At 46.5% G+C, this 18,225-nt stretch overlaps 2 protein-coding genes across 4 annotated transcripts in view; one reads left to right on the top strand and one right to left on the bottom strand.

The window, feature by feature from the left end:
- Nucleotides 1–1,499: 1,499 nt before the first annotated feature.
- Nucleotides 1,500–17,519, bottom strand: TBC1D13 (TBC1 domain family member 13). 2 transcript variants are annotated; one of them, XM_087943894.1, is made up of 12 exons: nucleotides 16,873–17,519; nucleotides 13,136–13,209; nucleotides 11,420–11,460; nucleotides 10,927–10,988; nucleotides 8,297–8,396; nucleotides 7,918–8,000; nucleotides 7,315–7,474; nucleotides 5,920–6,121; nucleotides 5,011–5,174; nucleotides 4,177–4,337; nucleotides 3,517–3,574; nucleotides 1,500–2,240 (listed from the first exon to the last, which is right to left on the bottom strand). In XM_087943894.1, the coding sequence occupies exons 5-12, from the start codon at nucleotides 8,366–8,368 to the stop codon at nucleotides 2,175–2,177; spliced, it is 966 nt and encodes a 321-aa protein (XP_087800020.1). In that variant the 5' UTR covers nucleotides 8,369–8,396; nucleotides 10,927–10,988; nucleotides 11,420–11,460; nucleotides 13,136–13,209; nucleotides 16,873–17,519; the 3' UTR covers nucleotides 1,500–2,174. The 2 variants fall into 2 exon arrangements, with proteins under 2 accessions (XP_087800020.1, XP_087800019.1); XM_087943893.1 differs by lacking the exon at nucleotides 16,873–17,519 and adding an exon at nucleotides 14,940–15,251.
- Nucleotides 17,440–18,225, top strand: part of ZER1 (zyg-11 related cell cycle regulator) — a 16,247-nt gene continuing 15,461 nt past the window's right edge. The window contains exon 1 of one of the 2 annotated variants that reach the window (XM_026685837.2): nucleotides 17,440–17,626. The gene's annotated coding sequence lies outside the window, so the exon portion shown is untranslated. Of the gene's footprint in view, nucleotides 17,759–18,225 lie in introns of both variants that reach the window. The other variant, XM_026685838.2, reaches the window with a different exon arrangement.

The following is an 18,225-nucleotide window of genomic DNA, read 5'->3' as shown; positions in this document are numbered from 1 at the left end:
CTTTGTGTAGAGTGTTGCCAAAGAGATTCACAAAAACATTTTTTACACACTGAACTTGGAAGTAACAATAGGCTCAATCAATGATTCTAAGCAGTTTTGTGGGATGGTGTGCATGGGTGTGTAAAAATCTTGACCTACTCCAATATGCAAGAAAATGGAATTTTTTTAATAGACAACACACACACACACACATTTTTTGTCCCTTCATTGCAGCATGAGATTTTAAGTAGCACAATCCGAACATTTTTTTTTACATTCAATTTAACTGACAGAGAATAATTTTTAGGCCACCCAAAAACCAGCTGCTACCTATCGCACATCGTATCCAATACGTGGCTGCCATCAAAATTAAAAAAAGAAAAAGACAATTATCCAGGAAAAAATGAAAAAAAAAAATAGTTGAAGACAGCCATCATTTCTGTCTTGCAAGAAACCTAATCTGTATTTTGGGAGAAAAGCCCTTTTTTTGTGTGTGCAAGCTTTGTTTTTGTTCCTTCTACTGGGAGTGTCAAATGCTAAGCAGCAGTTTCACTGTTCGTGCAAGTTTTGCAGTTTTGTGTCTTTTTCAGCCTGCTCTGAGGAAGGAAGGAAGGAAGGAAACTATGCTATAGGATTTGGCAGTGATTATGCTGTATAAAAGCTGTAAGGCTAATTTTCAGGCAGCCTTCAAAAGTGCCCAACATACTCCTTACTACAGAACCATTTCCCTCCACCAAGATAATACGTAATAATTAAAGGAACATATGGAATATAATTGTTGAAATTCCATGGTTCTTGCTAATTTTCTTCCTTTTGTAATAAAGCAAAAATGCATTTCCTGCAGCGGGGTTGATGTATACATTTAGAAATGTTTTGATATCATCTCCTGGGTTCTGGTTCCATTATGTATTATCAAAAAAAAAAAAAAAAGGCCATAAAATGGACCCTCGGGGTATTTCCTGTTGCAAAATTGGGAGTAGAAGCAGGAAGGACGCCGGAAATAATCCTTTGCACATTCTTCTTGGAAAAAGCAGAATTCTTATTTTGAATCCTCTTTAAACACAGCATAAAACATGACGTCTTTCGGGGCTGTTTGAAAATGATTTTAGAATCAAAATTCTCTGACTGGCATGAAAACACAGGGTTCGATGCTCAGCTACATCGAACTTCTAATTTCCCTCTTATATTCAAGATAACAGCATTCCCTCACCACCACCCGCCCAAAAAAAACCGAGAAAAAAACCCCCCTACACATATTACCTTGAATTTAATTAGAGGGAAAAGTAGTTACCTCTTCAAATATGCCACAAAGGCCTGATTTAACTTTTGGGAACTCAAACTAACCCAGAATAGCACGTCATTAACACGGTAGAGTTCTGAAAATAATCAAAATCCCCTTTTCACTGCTAGAAAAATCACTTTGCATCAATGTTCACTGGAACGGGGAAATTTTCCCTGCAAGCAGATACCAGCAGAGCATGGAGAAGTCTTCCATCCTTAAATTATCAGTTATTTTGGCTTGCAGGAAACTCTTTATCGGAGGAATTTGTGGCCAAGGACAGGCTTTTACCAATTCGGGGGGAATAATTTATAATTCATGGCAGAGCACTGACAAATCACAGGCAGTCGGGAAACGCAACAGGGGTGACAACTGAAAGTCTAAGCAAGAATGTTGCTCTGCATTTGAACGTCCCCATCTAGACAATTCCACGTTTCAGCAATGGAGGAAGTAGGTCCGCTCCAAGGCAGTGTGGCTAAGGAGACCTTTCTAGCATTGTTCCATTTTTTTTCCTTCTTCTTTTAAGCTTCCAGGAAAAGCTGGCCTCCAAACAAAGGAGGAAGGAATCTAACAGGAAGGCTCCAGACCTTGGGATCTGGATTGGGAGCGACTGGGAAGAACTTATCCCAAAACCTATGACGCAGAAGCTGGATTGGCAGCTTGCAGAAGAAGTTCCCCAAAAGGGGCTGGTTCTTTCCCATGGAGTCCAATCCCAGGTGGGTCCTGCTTCTTGGGCCTTTCGAGAGGGGACTTGTAGCTCATCTCCTTAGAGTCCCTTGCCCAAAGGATGTGGCAAGGAGGAGTCATTATTTCCGGTCGAGGAGATTTTGGAAGAGAAGAAACGTGACTTCCTCCAGAGGTCCTCCACAGAGGGGACAAGCAACCATCACATCTGCTGAACCTTTGGATGGACGAGCTACTTCGACTCCTGAAGATCCTTTGCTGTCTTCAGAATCAGGTGGACATCAGAGATTGGGTAGTCCTGAGTGGGAAAAGGGACAATGCCGGGCGCCGAATGAAGGAGGAATTCTTACAAATTGCAGGCAGCAATTAGAGTAGAGTAGAGTAGAGTAGGAACAGGAACAGAAGAGAACAGAAGAGAACAGAATAGAGTAGAGTAGAGTAGAGTAGAGTAGAGTAGAGTAGAATAGAATAGAATAGAATAGAATAGAATAGAATAGAATAGAATAGAATAGAATAGAAACAGGAACAGAAGAGAACAGAATAGAGTAGAGTAGAGTAGAATAGAACAGAACAGAACAGAACAGAACAGAACAGAACAGAATAGAATAGAATAGAATAGAATAGGAACAGGAACAGAAGAGAACAGAAGAGAGTAGAGTAGAGTAGAGTAGAGTAGAGTAGAGTAGAGTAGAGTAGAGTAGAATAGAATAGAATAGAATAGAATAGAATAGGAACAGGAACAGAAGAGAACAGAATAGAATAGAACAGAACAGGAATAGGAACAGGAACAGGAACAGAACAGAACAGAACAGAACAGAACAGAATACTTTATTCACCAAGTGTGATTGGACACACAAGGAATTTGTCTTGGTGTAAATACTCTCAGTATACATAAAAAAAAAAGATACATTCGTCAGGAGTCGAGAATCATATTTGTAAGAATTCAAGAGGGGAGAAGCACTTAAGGACAATGGCCCCAACTCTAAAAGACCCCCCAGATCTGCAGGTGGCCACAGCGATCCTTCTCCCCCCCTGACTTTTACGTAGTCCTTGACTTCCAACCTTTCGTTTAAACGACCATTCAAAGTTTACAATGACACCTGGGGGAAAAAAATGACTTACGACTGGAACCTACATGGCTGTGGCAAGACCTCCAAAGTCACCTGATCAAAATTTGGGAGCTTGGCCACCGACATAATGTTGGCAAGCAGTGGGATCTTTGAACAAATGGTTGTAAGTCAAGCACCCCTGTCAATCTCCCCCCCCACCATTAGAAGAACAGCAACGTTACAACAATAGAATAGAGGATTCCAGAAAGTTTTTGGCAACTGAAACCTCAAAGGCGGTTAAGTTGGGCATCTCGTTTTGTGACTTTCCTACATAACAAAAAAAAAAGAAAGAGAGAGGCCTGGAAAACAACTGGCCACGGTGATTTTCCCCGTTGGTAAGAGCTAGTACAGTTTGGTCAAGAAGCCACAGTTAAAACAAAAGCTGGCTTGATACGAACACAGTCGTGGCTGAGGCTGTTCTCAACCAGGAAGAAAAAATATTTTGCCTTCCCCTCTTTCCCTTACCTGCAGAAGCCGCATATTTACAGTAAAATCCCCTTCCAGTAGTTGATCCCGGATGAGCCTGTAGGATAACGACAGAGAAAAACATGGACTTAGCTCGGATCCACTGGGATCCAACAGGAAAGGGATCGAGGATGGACAATGCAAGAGGCAGAAACGACAAAACAGCCTTTTATTTGTATTAATTTATTTTACTTATACACCTCCTTTATCGTTATATATCAATATAAAACATATCTAATGCTCTTTTCTCCCATTTTCCCCACAATAACAACCCTGTGAAGTGGGTTGAGCGGAGAGAGAGAGAGAGGGGACTGGCCCAAAGTCACCCAGCTGGCTTTTGTGCCTAAAGCAGGACTAGAACTCACTGTCTCCCGGTGTGGCTGGCCCAAAGTCACCCAACCGTCTTTCATGCTAAGACAGGACTAGAACTCACAGCCCTCAGATGATTGGCCCAATCCCCAGGTGGCTGTCACCCAGCTGCCTTTCATGGCTAAGGCGGGACTAGAACTCCCCGTCGCCCAGTTTCTAGCCTGGTGCCTTAAACCCTAGCTGGCCGGGGAATTTAGTGGAAGCAACTATGTCCCATTGAAAGCAAGGGCGAGAGCCACTCCTCCAAGGTCCCTGTGCTTCCTTCTTTAGGATGTGTAGCTCTGAACTCACGTCAACATGGCGCAGCAGACCAGCAGGAGGAAGTCGAAGCGGCTGTCATCGGCGAAGAGGGAGTCCCAGATGCGAATGACGTCTGGGAGCAGGAACTCTTGTGAGAGCAGCAGCGTTAGCCAGCGGAACGCGAAGAACTGAGGCTTGATGTTCTGTTCTTGCTGGAAAGAGAAAATAAAGCGTTGGCGCAGTTCTGCGCTAGAAAACGCGGGAAGGAGAAGGAAAGCATCCAGGACTTCCTTTTAATAATAATAAAATTATATATTGTAAACATTGTAAAGATTATTTTACATGTAGATAGATGGATGGATAGATGGATGGATGAATAGATGGGTGGATGGATAGATAGATAGATCGGTCACCCAGCCACCATTTAGACCAATGGTGGGTAAGCTTTTTGGGTTCCTGGGCCAAAAATTGTGCGCGCGCTTGTACTTGCGTGCCAGCACCCAGAAGGCAATGCGCGTGGCCCACCACCACCTGTGCGCGCCTCCCAGGCTGTTTGAGGCCTTTTCGGCCTCCCAGAGGCTTGAGGGGTAAAATGGCTTGAGGGAAATACAGGAAGTGATGAAATGGGCCTATTTTTTCAGCCTGCAAAGACTGCAGAGGCTTCCCTCAAGCCTCTGGGAGGCCGAAAAAGGCCTCAAACGGCCCAAAAATCAGCGGGGAGGTGCACACATGCGCAACGAGGTTAAGTTTGCTTGGGGCTTGCATGCGTGCTGTAGGTTCGTCATCACGGACTTAGACCGACCTTGACTTGGCTGACCACGATGGACCTTCCCCTTAAAGTTCCCCAAAGAAGGGTCACTTTGGCTCAATCTGCAAACTTCTCACCAGCTTCATGTACAGCTCCCTGTCTTTCTCCTTCAGGATGACGTAGACCTTCTCCATCTTGTAGGTGATCCCACACTGGGAGTCATCCAGGCTCTTGATGAAGTTGTCCCTGATCTCAGACATGAGGTTGGTGAAGCAGAAGAAGGTGTCGGCTTCGGCGTGCTCTGTGCACAGAAAGGGAGACTGTCAGTAATCTGGATTATCCAACGTCCAGATTCGGGGGAGAATCTATCTGAAAAAATTAATAGGCTTCAATGCCACCTGCCAGGGCTGAGAAACGGAATACGACCCGCCCCTTGCATGGCATCTGCCACGACCGTTTAAATGTGGAAGATAATACGGGTAGTCCTCAACTTACAACAGTTCATGTAGTGACCAAAATTGCAACGGCATTGAAAAAAGCGACTTATGGCCGTTTTTCACACTGACGACCATTGCATCATCAGCATCGTGTAATAAAAATTCAGGTGTTGGCCACGGACTTGTACTTATGACAGTTCCAGTGTCACGGAGTTACGTGACCCCCTCCTCCCCTTTTGTGACCTTCGGACAAGCCAAGTCAACAGAGAAGCCGGATTAACAACCGTGTTACTAACTGAACAACTGCAGGGATTCACTTTGGGCCAATCACCAGGAGATATAGGGAGTTCTAGTCCCCACCAGCCATGGCGAGAGAGATCATAAAATGGAGCAAAGTTCGCTTAACGACATAAATTTTGGACTCAGTTGTGGCCATGTCGAGGACCACCTGCATAAAGCTTCTTGAATTCCTCACACCGTACGAAATTGACTACGTATTTCCATCATACGGGTATCATAGTTTTGTGTGCTCCTTTTAATATATTTTCATACCGTTAGCTGTCTTCTCTGTAGATCAATCAGACCAGGAACTCTCCACCCCGCCCTTACCTTTCCATGCGCTGTTGGGGTTTGTCGCAAAGGTGTAATAGAGGGGTCCCACAATTTCGTTCATCCCTTGGACGTAAGCGATTCCAGGGTTCAGCTTGGCGTAAATGAACAGGATTCGTTCCACAACTTCCCAGTGGGCTTCGAAGCCATCAGGGAGAACTTCGTACTCATTCAGCACCGGTGCTTTAAGAGGGGAGCTCACCTGCAAAAATGGGGGGTCCGGCATCTTTTTATGGGTACAGGGACTCCTCGACTTACAACCGTTCACTGTGATGACCCAAAGGGGCGTGGCACAAAAATAACCACAGCACAAAAGTAGATAAATTCCCTTTAATACCTCCAACTTGGCCCCCAATGTCCAGTTATTCTCGGCTGGAGATGAAACTCTTCCAAAAAACAGTCTACAAAGGGAAAAAACGCAGCCCAAACCCAAAGTACAGATAAAGTAGAAATAAAAAACAACAACACAAACCACGCTGAAGTAAATTAACACGGACGGGCCAGGAGAATAAATTGCAGACTTCCAAAAGATAACGTAGCACACACAGTTGGGAGGACAGGACGCCAAAACCCAGATAAGCCTCGACAAAGATAATGCATGCTTTGCTTCCAGCTAGGAGCCGTGTGCAAACGCCCTTCTTATATCCTGTTCTCCCAGCTGCAACCAGTGAAAGGGATCAGGGCCTTTTCCTCTCCCGGAAGCCATGTTGCTCCCTTCTCCGTTCCTCCCTGCGTACCCTAGGATGAAGAGGGGGTGGACCTGGGTCTTCCTCTGAATGCCCAGCCGGACTGTGCCCTTCCCCCGTTTCTTCACAGCCACCGGAGCCACACTCCCACTCCCTGTCAGCTGCTCAACCTCCCCCTCAGAATCAGATTCCAACAAGGGCATGACATTCACTTAACGAATGTTCAAAGCTACAATGTCCGCTGAAAAAAAGGTGACTTAACAAGCAGTCCTAGCAGTTACAATCATCACCGCAGCTCCACGGACAACGGATCAAAAGTCACTTTTCGTACCGTTGTAAACTTCAAACACTAAACCAACTTTTGTAACTTTTGTATTTCCAAACCCCCCAGATTTTGTTCTATTGTACTTTATTGTACTATTGTACTTTATTTGATTCTTTTTGTTAGTTTTTTTTGTATTTTTTTTAAAATATGGTTTTACATTCTGTAAGCCGCTTCGAGTCGCCATGGGCAAGTAGGCGCCAATATAAATTCAACAAATAAACAAATAATAAATATTATGACTGGCTCCAAGCAGTCGTCTTTTATGAGGCCACCTATGACACATTCCCCGAAACTCAAAATCTGCTCGTTCATCCCCCAAAAGCTGGCAGGGGGCCAAGCTTTCGCCCCCACCCCTCAACCTCGTGCCCGAAATTATTCTCTTACATTAGTTACCCCACTTCGGTTCCGTGCCACCGTCTGCGATTTGAGGGTGGTTTGTTCCACCCGCTTGCGAAGGGTCTCATATTCGTTCTGGGGGTCAAGGATCAACAGACAAGGATACTCCGTCGGGCGCTGGAAGAAAGCCATATCGGGATACAGTCGCCTATGGGAGGGGGGGCGCAAAAGAAACCAGGTTTCTCAAAGAGAGCCTGTGGTAATAACCCTGGATAAGTTGCTTTAAGAGAAGGACGGCTCTGAAGCTGTCCCCCGACATTTCCTTCTCGATTGGAGCTGACAGCCATGGCTCAAGGAAGCCCTAGTTTGGGACTAACAACTTTATGGGTCCCTGGATGTGGGAGATGACCAGGCTGAGCCTGAGGCAGGGGTCAAAGGCGTCATAAGTCATGAGTCCCTGCGCGCCCGCAAGCGATCGAAGTCTAGCCCACTTTGACTGCCCTTCTTATCTCCCGCTCATTTCCCTTAAGGGCCAGTTGGCCAGGTTCTTCTTCTAGAGGGCTTAATCTGGCAATGAATCTTTCTACTCATTGGAACTGCCTGAATCCCCTGATTTTATTTTGGGGAGGGGGGGAGGGGGGGCTGACCTACCGGACATCCTTGTCGATCTGCAACAGGACTTCGTTGTCCTTGAAGTAAGCGTTCCACTGGCTGTTGGGGTTGGGATTCAGCGGCTTTGGAGAGAAAGATTTGGAGAGAAGAGGCAGTCAAAAACCAAGCTGGGAGCAGAAACACAGATTTTATTTTATTGATGTTATTATTTATATCCTAAGTTTATTATTTTTGCAAATAACTCAAAGGGGGGGAACGTCTCCAACAGGCCTTCCTCCTCCTATTTCCCCCACAACAACAATCCTGGGAGGTGGGCAAGAGAGAGGGATTGGCTCCTCTGACCGTCAGGCGGGACTAGAACTCACTGTCTCCTGCTGATCGTGATTAGAAGAAAAGGGCTAATTGGGGGTGTCCTTACATGGTCGTCCAAGGTGACATCCTCTCTGAAGACTCCAAGTTCAGCTTTAGCTATTCCCGGCTGGATAATCATTTCCTTCAAGAACTGGGCATATAATTCCCTTCGAGGAGAGGATGCAGAAGGAGACAGTTTTAAAAAAGAATTCATATTAGGAATAGGGTTTGCGCCCCCATTTCCATCAGTGCTGCAAGGTTTTTTTAAAAAGCAAGCAGAGCTGAATATTGTTTAACACAAGACACACAGTCTCTATTGTTTCAAACACACCCAACAAAACAGGATGGGAGGGAGGGAGGGAGGGAGGGAGGGAGGGAGGGAGGGAGGGAAGGAAACTGGATGGAAGAAAGGAAAGCAGGAGGGAGGGAGGAAAGGAAGGAAGGATAACAGGGAGAGATGGAGGAAGGGAGGGAGGGAAGGAAGGAAGGAAACTGGATGGAAGAAAGGAAAGCAGGAAGGAGGGAAGAAAGGAAGGAAGGATAAGAGGGATAGATGGAGGGGGAGGGAGGAAAGGAAGGAAGGATAAGAGGGATAGATGGAGGGAGGGAGGGAGGGAAGGAAGGAAGGAAACTGGATGGAAGAAAGGAAAGCAGGAGGAGGGAGGGAGGAAAGGAAGGATAAGAGGGAGAGATGGAGGAAGGTAGGAAACTGGATGGAAGAAAGGAAAGCAGGAGGGAGGGAGGAAAGGAAGGAAGGATAAGAAGGAGAGATGGAGGGAGGGAGGGAGGGAGGGAGGGAGGAAAGGAAGGAAGGATAAGAGGGATAGATGGAGGGAGGGAGGGAGGGAAGGAAGGAAGGAAACTGGATGGAAGAAAGGAAAGCAGGAAGGAGGGAAGAAAGGAAGGAAGGATAAGAAGGATAGATGGAGGAAGGTAGGAAACTGGATGGAAGAAAGGAAAGCAGGAGGGAGGGAGGAAAGGAAGGAAGGATAAGAAGGAGAGATGGAGGGAGGGAGGGAGGGAGGGAGGAAGAGGAGGAAGATGAAATAGCATGAATTAGTTAAATCGCACCCACATTTCAGAAGTTGTATGAAGCCACATCCTGAGCTTTAGCGAAAGCAAAATCCAAACTACAGCCTTGGACAACAAATCTGAAATTATTTCGGTGTAGATATTTTGGACATATCTCTCCCCTCAGATTCCTGGAGTGATTTCCAGAGTGATTCCCACCCCCCCTTTTTTGGGGGCAAATACAACCAAGTCCAGTGGCCTTAAAGTGATTTTTCCAGGGACAATACAAAAATACACTCATATGCACTATTAAGAAACACGAGCAGTTTGCGATTTGATCTCTGCTTTTAAAGTACTATGCTGTCACTGCTTTTAATTGATTTCTGTTGGAAAAGGCCATTGCTGGCTACTCAGAAGCAACCTTTGCAAATCTGGCCAGGCAGAATACTTCAGAACACAACCCCAGTTTTACATTTTTGATGTAATTTCTTTAATCGCCAAAAAGCACCACATTCACAGACCCAAAAATAGCTAGTGTACCCATTTGGCTTTCTAGCCAACACACCCCAACCAAGCAATGTGGAAGTAAATTGGCATCCACAGTGTCCAGTGTAAATTTGCATCCACAGTGTGATTGAACGCTGTCTTTAATCACACGCTTTTAAAATACATCTCAAATTATTACACTTTTGCATTTTCGCTTCTACGTCATGTATGCATAATTTTTCCAACTTAAGTCAGCTTAAAAACGGTATTTCTCAACCTTGATGACTGTGAGAGGAGTGGACTTCAATTCCCAGAATTCCCCAGACAGCATTTGGGGAATTGAAATGCACTCATCTAACAGTCACCAAGGTTGAGAAACGCTGACTTAAAAGTTCTAAAAATTGGATAGGAAGTGTTAGCACTGTTTCTGTTGAGTCATCAGCCCTGCAGTTTAGTTAATCTATAGGAAGAAAAAAATTAAAAACTACAGGAAGAAAATGCTTTTAATTGATTGATTGGGGAAGGGTCAAACCAGCCTCAACTCTAAGCGACCACACAACAAATATTCTCCTTGGTTTTGGCTCACTAAAACAATCCAGATGGACACGCAAGATTTTAAGTAATTAACTTGAAATTAGTTAATTTTAAATAATTTTAAAGTTAATTTAATTAATTATAAAATTAATTTTAAATTACTAGCTGATGCAAACCTCTGGCAGAAAGGTGAAAAAGCAATAGAAAATTTAATTTTTTTTTAAAAAAATATAAATCAGAGAGCTAATTTGCTAACTGCTTGGTGCTTCACAGTTGAATTCTCAGCAATGAAGAATCGGGACAACACCTTAAATTCCAGTTAAACTGATTTATCGCTCATAGGAATCTACACAAGAACCTACACAACCAACGGTCAGCAGAATTGGCATTGTAAAGTGGTATTAATACTTCACACAATCTTGATTCTATCCCCCACGTTGATGCAGCCTAGGATTTGGTCGCCTTTTTTTAGGGGCTGCAGCAAACTGCGATTAACGTCATTCAAGAGCGGTTGGATTTAGACTGTTTGTGGCCACCTAACGGCTCCAGGCTAATTCCTCTCTTGACTCCACCTCCCTGGTTTTTGCCTGTCTTTCTCCTACAGGGAAGTTCCGATTATCCGTGCCGAGAAGGAAAGACGGAGAGGAGGCCAACTGTTCAAGGTACCTTTGCTTCCTCAGCTGGGAATTCCAAGCCCCCCTTTCCAGAGGAAGGTAGTTTAAGAGGATCTGCAAAAGGCAAACAGGTAAAAGAATTTGCATAGGGGGAAAATGTATTCTGAACTCCCCAATTCGCTAACCAGCCTTTCCCCAGGGCCATTAACCCTTCTTTATTTAATACAGGAATGCAAGCATTCCTTTAATGACCAGAGGTACAATGGCCCTGAACAAAGTGACTTATGACTGTTTTTCACCCTTACGACCATTCCAGCATCCCCCATAGTCACTGATCAAAACTTCAGGTGGGGAAGGTCATAAAAGGGGGCAGAACTCATTTAATGACCGCCTTGCTTAACAAGAGAAATTTCTCAAATGCTCGCTAAAGAAACGGTTGTAAATCAGGAACTATCTGCACGATACAACGGATCTGACACCCAGCAACGCAAAGGGGAAATCAAATGAGCAGGTGAAGCCATGCTGTTCGATGAGGAGGGACTTACCTTCCAGCAGAGACACCGCAAGCCCCCTTCGAAGGGAATCCCTGTGAAATGGAAGAACCAGGGGATTAAACGCGAGTCCCTTTCAAAATGGCAGCCTCAAGAAGGATTAAGGAGCGAGATGAACATTTCATGGGTAGGTTCCACCTCAGAGAGCACTGAGTGAAGCTGGAGAAGGTTCAGAGGACAACTCAGCTAGTCCAGGGGCTGGAGCAGGTCCCCTTAAAGGAAAGCTTATGACATGGGGGAGGCTTTCTGGTCTAGAAAGGGGGCACAGGAGAGGAGATGATGATGCTGGAGGTGCCCAATATTATCCACGGCAGGGATGAAGTGGACAAGAAGAAGCTGTCCCCCCCCCCCTGCTCAAAATACTGGAACCAGAGGCCACCCAGTGGAGTGAAATTGTCAGCTTTGGAAGCCGTATTGAGATCAGATGCTGCCACATTTGAGCCTGGGAAAGTGGGAGGGGGGAATTTACTGGAGTATATATCTAGTTAAGACATAACAACATTCTTTTTCTGATTCAAGGTCAGGTTGTTTTGCACATAAGTGAGAGGAAGTCTTAACTTGGGACGGGCGGTGATTGGGCCACGTGATGTGATGATAGGTGCAGGGGATGGATTTGCAGTTTTTACTTATTGTGAGAAAGCCTGGAACTTCCAGATTCGGGATTCTCCAGTTGTGCCAGTTCACTATCCAAATAAAAAGGGACCTTTGAGAAGACGTCTGCCTCGGAGTTATTGGGTGGAATGGAGGGTCGCTGGAAAAACTGACATAAATCTTGGAAGAACCAGGACTGACCAAAGAAAATATATTTTTAATGCAATGCGTAATTCAGCTTTGGGATTGGCTATCTTGAAACGGGGTGCTGGCTCCTGGGATGGAGAGCAGTGAGGCCACCTCTGAAGGCTGCCTGCTGGGAGAATGCATCACTGTGAGAACAGATGGTTGGACTGGATGGAACAGGTACATAACCCAACAATGTCCTCCTCCTTCCCCCCCCCCCTTTCTCCGCTTTCTCCTCTTCTTCACCTCCCTTCTCCTCCTCCTCTTGCTTCTCCTCCTTCCCCTCTTCATCCTCCATCATTGTCATCATCTTCCTTCCTATCATCTGCTGGGAAGCTTGTGAGCTTCCATGGGCAGTCAGTGGGTCATTGCGAGAACAGATGGCTGGACTGGATGGTCCAGAAGTCCAACCCAGCAGGGCCTGGCTCATGTTCTCAAATCAATTTCCACTCCTTCTGGCACTCCCTGCTTCATCTTCATGCACACAATGGTGCAGTGAGAAGCATAGCTTTAGAGGCAAGGTGGCTTGAAAAGAGATTCACCATTGGGTACAGTTTTTTTTTTTAAACTAGATCTTCATAATCCAATCTAAAGAAGCGATGGCCACACTACAACAATGCATTTCTACATCAGAAAAAAGGAAGAAAAATGGACTTGACGCATAGGGCATTTTTAAGCTTGCAAGAACATTTTCTGTTAAATATTTATAGAGGTAGCAATTCAGTGATCTTTGGCCTTTAAACACCAGTTGGCAGAGGACTGTCAAATCCTACTTGGGAATTTCATAGTAAAAAGAGGGGGAAAAGGGTCCCTCCAAGGCCCCTTCCAGCCCTATGATTTCATGTCACTTTTCACAGTGGAAACTCGCTTCTCTTGTAAGGCCAGCTTTCTGTGCAAATTTTGCAAGGCCAAGCCGCTGCCCTCTCTCCTTACCGTTGAAACAAAATTCCCGCAGCTTTTGCAGCACAATGTTGGGCTCGTTCAGGATCTCTTCAAATTCTGCAATTCTGCAGGAAACACAACCCAGACCAGGCTGTTAGCTTCCCCCCACACGCTGAAACCACAAAAGATTTCGCGCTACCTAAAGCAACCTGGAAGCTGCAAACTCAATATGAGGCACAGCACTTGGTTGTGGTTTTAGCTAAATGCATATAAAGTTTCTTTATTATCCCATTCAGGGTGGGATAACACTCAAGAGGCCCAAAATACAAGCATGCAATATTATTTGTACTCCCTGCCCCCAAGGCCACATGGAAACTAACTGAAAAACCCACAGATAAGGGCTTTTATCTGAGCTTAAACCAAGTTTGAGTGCAAAACAAAAACAAAAAAACCCCCGCCTGAACTGTTATCACGAACAGCCGTAGTCCCAATGTCTCCCCTGATCTATACAGGTGGTCCTCGACTTACGACCACAATGGAGGCCAAAATTCATGTTGCTAGTAATATATTTGTTAGGTGAGTTTTGCGATCTTTCTTGCCAGCTGTTTAGTGAATCTTTGCAGTCGTTAAGTGAGTCACACGGTTGTTAAGCAAATCTGACTCCCCCTGTTGGCTTTGCTTGCCAGAAGATCTCAGGATCTTGAGACACAGTAACGGTCATAAATATGAAGCATCTGAAATTTGACCACGTGGCCCTGGGAATGTTGCAAAGGTTGTCATTGTGAAAAACGGTCTAAGTCACTTTTTTCAGTGCTGTTATAAGTTCGGTCACTAAATGAACGGTTGTAAGTCTAGGATTGCCTGTATTTCGTTCCCTCCTGCCCCCCAGATATCTGGGGACAATACATCTAAGTAGCACCTTGTTGGAAAAAAAATGGTATCCTAGATGTTTAAAATCCTTAAATGGCCACATGAAGAATCGCTGAACAAAAATAGCAACTTCCCCCTGCCTCAAATCACAAATTACCATCTTCTGGCTCTTTGGTCCTCTTAAAACTTTGGCCAAATACACATTTACTTTTTAAAGGAGCACCCAAACAAACACAAGAGCATCCTTGCGCGAAAAACTCCGTTTTCTATAGTAAAAATCGGTACACTTTTCTTTAGTTGACTGTCTGTCTGTGTGTGTTTTAAACAATCAGCAAACTATTGTGTCTCTCTCTGTGTGTGTGTGTGTGTGTTTAAACAATCAGCAAAGAGCTGGTTTGTGCCCACCACACCATTCACACAGTTCGTTCTACAACTGTAGTAATTTCAGGAGTAGCAAAGGATTAATTTTGAGGGGGGGAAATGGGAAATGCAGTCAAAACGGCCTTCGGGGACAGGGGGAAAAAGCTTCCTTTTTCTTTGATTCATTGTTGCTTTTACTTGGGCAATGAAACAGGGGAAAAAAGGAAAAACAGCCAAGAATGCTAGAAAGAACAAAAGAAACCCGAGAGCCGCTCGCCAACAGCCTCCACATACACACATACACACAAACAAACACACACGGGATTGCCAAGGCGCCTTCCCAGAGTCTCGCCCGGTGGCTCCATCCTCGCCCTCGGGCCAAGGAAAAAGCCGATCCGTTAGAGAGGCAGGGAAGGAGGCGACTTGCCCGGGGTCTCTGCATCCGCCCGCAAAGGCTTGCTTGCCCCCCACCCTCCAGGGTCGAAAGCCCTCCTTCCCTTCCCTCCTGTCCCCCCCCCCACCAGCCCCAATTGGGAAGGGAGGGGGGATTTTTGCAATGCACCCGCGGGGAAAGGGGGGCCGGGGTCCCTCCCCCCGTTTTGGCATCCCCTCGGGGGCTCCTTACCTGCTCCGGTGCAGGCGTGACATGATGCGGGCCCCGCGAGGACCGGCCCGGACTCTCCCGCCGCTTCTCCCGGGCGCTCCGGCGCGCCGCCGGGAGGACTAAATGGCGGAGGCGGAGGAGGAGGAGGAGCTCGGCTGCCCGCCGGCTCGCCCTGAGGCTCGCCCTGCCTCCTTCCTCTCCGGCGGGCGAGCGGGCGGGACTCCAGAGCCCATGAGCCACCGCTTGGCCAGCCTACATTCCAAGGCCTGAGCGCTCCACAATCAGCAGTCCCAGCTGTCTGGGTGGGTGAGAGCCTTGGCTCCGTGGCCCATGCTCCACAGCTGGGAAAGTGCCCACTGTCTTGCGGGGGAACTTGGGACTCCCGTTGCCTATTGCTCCAAGCCAGCACAGACTTTTCCCCCACTTTTTTCCCCCCTGGGGGCCAGGACTCCGAGGCCTGTGCTCCACATCTGGCAAAGTTCCTGCTGTCTTGGCAGAGCCTGGACTTCATTGCCTATACTCCACAGCCAGCATCGTCTCTTGTGGTGGGTAGGGTTCCACGGTGCCATTCCAGAACGTGGACTATAATTCCCATCCTCCCCGCTGGACTCCCCCAGCAACCATGAGCCAAAATGCAAATACTTAAATACATTCATTTTGGCTGTTTGTGATCTTAGCTGGATCTGTGTGGTCAGGAGATCCTAACTATGATTGTCAAGCCATCATTGTTGAGTTTAAACCGTACATCGAGTTACATGTCAACAAGCAATCGTTACAGCTAAGCCTGATGGCCAAACTGACTTTGTGATCCCTCCTAAAATCTTACAAGCAAATAAGTGCTTCTTTCTAAATAATAAAACAAAAAGAGGCAGGATTTTTTGGGTGGGGATAATGGGATAAGGACTCTAGCCACCCCAGATGAATGGGGAACTCTATTTGGGAGTCACTCCCTGGACCCCGTAATCTTTGATCAGTATCTAGTACCATTTTTGAGCAACAGGGAAAGCAATTTCCAATTTATACATTGTATAAAATAAGATGCATAACAATTTATATATTAATTATACATTATCCTTCATATGCATAATACTATTAAACAATATGGCTGTAGGCTTTGTTTTCGTTGCTTTTTGCACACTAAGTATTGTGTTTGCTAATACTGGTCATTCAGTTGTTACAATAATATAACACTATATATTATTCATTAAAGGCCCCATAGAGGCAAATATGCAAAATAGTTTGGCTAAGACATTTACAGCACTGTGTTTTAGTCATATTTTTATATTATTTTATTACGTTGTTTGTAAACAACGCCCAGACTCACTTAGGTGAGATGGATAGTGTAAAAATTTGATAAATCAATCAATAAAATATCAGATGGCAAAAATATATACGGTATACATGTTTGAATGTATATATCTTGTACTTATGTAGATGTGTGTAAGAGAGCAATCTATCCATCCATCCATCCACCTACCTACCTACCCATCCATCCATCCTCCATACATCTTATTCATGTTTATCTATCCATCCATGCATCCATCCATGCCTTCTATCCATGTCTATCCATGTCTTCTGTCTATCGATGTCATCCATCCATCCATCCATCCATCCAGCTATACATACGTACATACATACATCTTATCCATGTTCTCTGTCCAGCCATGTCATCTATCTTATCTGTCCATCCATCCATCTTATCTATCGTCTGTCTGTCTGCCTATCCATCCATCCATCCATCCATCCATCCATCCATTTTATCCATGTCTTCTGTATAGTGATCGATCTATCCATCTGTTTATGTGTTCTATCTATCTATTCTATATCTGTCAATCTATCCATTCAGTGTCTGTCTGACTGTTGGTGCTGCTGTCCAACAGACGTGCCCCTCCAAACATTTGAAGGAGGAAACGCTTGAAGCAGCTCTTATAAAGTGGGACCAAGCAAAAGGTACCTGGACTACTGCAATGCGCCTTAGGCAGGGCTGCCCTTGAAGGCTGCTCAGCTGGGGTCATGGGTGCAAAATACATCCTTGTCAGGGCAGAGGGGGGCTTCTGACCACACACCTCCTAAGCAGTTGGGGCTGACCTTCTCCTCCCCTTAAGGGAAAAAAAACAACCCTATTTTCTCTTCAGCCTAAACAAAGGGGGGGAATTGCCTACCACAATCCTGAGGCTGCCTTCCTTCCCCTGTAGGTAGCCCAAGGATTCTCTAACGGCCCCATAATCCTTGGGTGGGGGGGATGGGGGGGGGGAGGATTATGAGCTCATTCCAGGGCAACTTCAGGGGTTGGACTACAACCCCATCAGCCCCCCCCACCCCAAGGAGGTGAGGTGGGCTGCTTGGTGGCGAGGAAGTGCGGCGGAACTCCCTGGCATCCGCCTCTGTTTCCCGGAGTGATTTTTTTTTTGGGGGAGGGAGGCTTTTCTCGCTGCACCCCTAAGTACGCGAGGGGGGGGAGAGAAAGAAAGCGATGGAAAGGCATGGCTGCCGGAAGTGACGTAAGGGTTTGTTGACAGCGGCGGCCGCTGCCAATGCAACGCCAGGGAAAAGGAACGGGGAGAGCGGACCCCGGTGGGAACCTCTCTCTCTCTCTCTCTCTCTCTCTGTCTCTCCCGCGCCGGAAACGGAACCAGCGGCGAGGCGGAGCTTCGTTTCCCTCCCGCCCCCCCACACCGCCCCCCCTCCCCAGCCAGGCGGGGAGTCCGGTGAGTGCGGAGGACGGCAGCCCGCGGGTTGTGGGGAGGGGTCTCCGGCAGTGCCAGGCGGGCTCCCCCCTTGACGACGCCGGAGGGGAAGGAAGCCCCCGCCTCCCCCCCAACCTGGCGCCCCCGGGATCGGTGTGTGCGTGGGGGGGAGGGGGCTCTGGGAGGAGGGTGGGGAGGAGGAGGAGGAGGAGGAGGAGGATGGGAGTTGTAGTCCGGCACCTGCTGCTCCCCAGCTTGGCTGAGCCCGAAGGAGAAGCAGGTCTGGGCGCTCTTGCTGGCAGGGATCTGGTGGGATCTCTCTGGAGATCCTCAGGTCACGGTGATCCCCACCCACCCACCCACCCCTGCTCCTTTCAAAAGCCAACTGGGTTTTGTTTTCAGTCCAGTTGCCTTTTGGAAAAGAAAATAAGAAGACGAAAAGAAAAGAAAACCCAGCATCCTTGGGGATCCTCCGATTGAGATCCTTTAGTGACAGTCGATATTGAAGGCACGGGGTGGATCCCTCTTCAGACCCACCCCCTCTTTTAAACGGGGCTCTTTAGGTGGCTTTGCCCCTGCAGAATCCTAACAACCCAAGACCGTGATGGCAGTAATGTAGA

This window comes from Notechis scutatus, chromosome 15 (genome assembly GCF_049901735.1).
Source record: "Notechis scutatus isolate UNSWTSFEM ecotype Mainland chromosome 15, rNotScu1.2, whole genome shotgun sequence".
Lineage (NCBI taxonomy): Eukaryota > Metazoa > Chordata > Lepidosauria > Squamata > Elapidae > Notechis > Notechis scutatus.
This window is presented reverse-complemented; position numbering and strand designations above follow the sequence as displayed.

Excerpts from the sequence above, each read along its gene's own strand:
- TBC1D13 (XM_087943893.1), bottom strand. The coding sequence starts at position 14,962 with ATGTCACGCCTGCACCGGAGCAG. Across the intron at positions 8,001-8,296 it reads ATGTCACCTTGGACGACCAT|CCGCTGAATCCCAACCCCAA; the intron begins GTAAGGACACCC and ends TTCTCTCCAAAG. Across the intron at positions 5,175-5,919 it reads CCCCAACAGCGCATGGAAAG|AGCACGCCGAAGCCGACACC; the intron begins GTAAGGGCGGGG and ends TTCTGTGCACAG.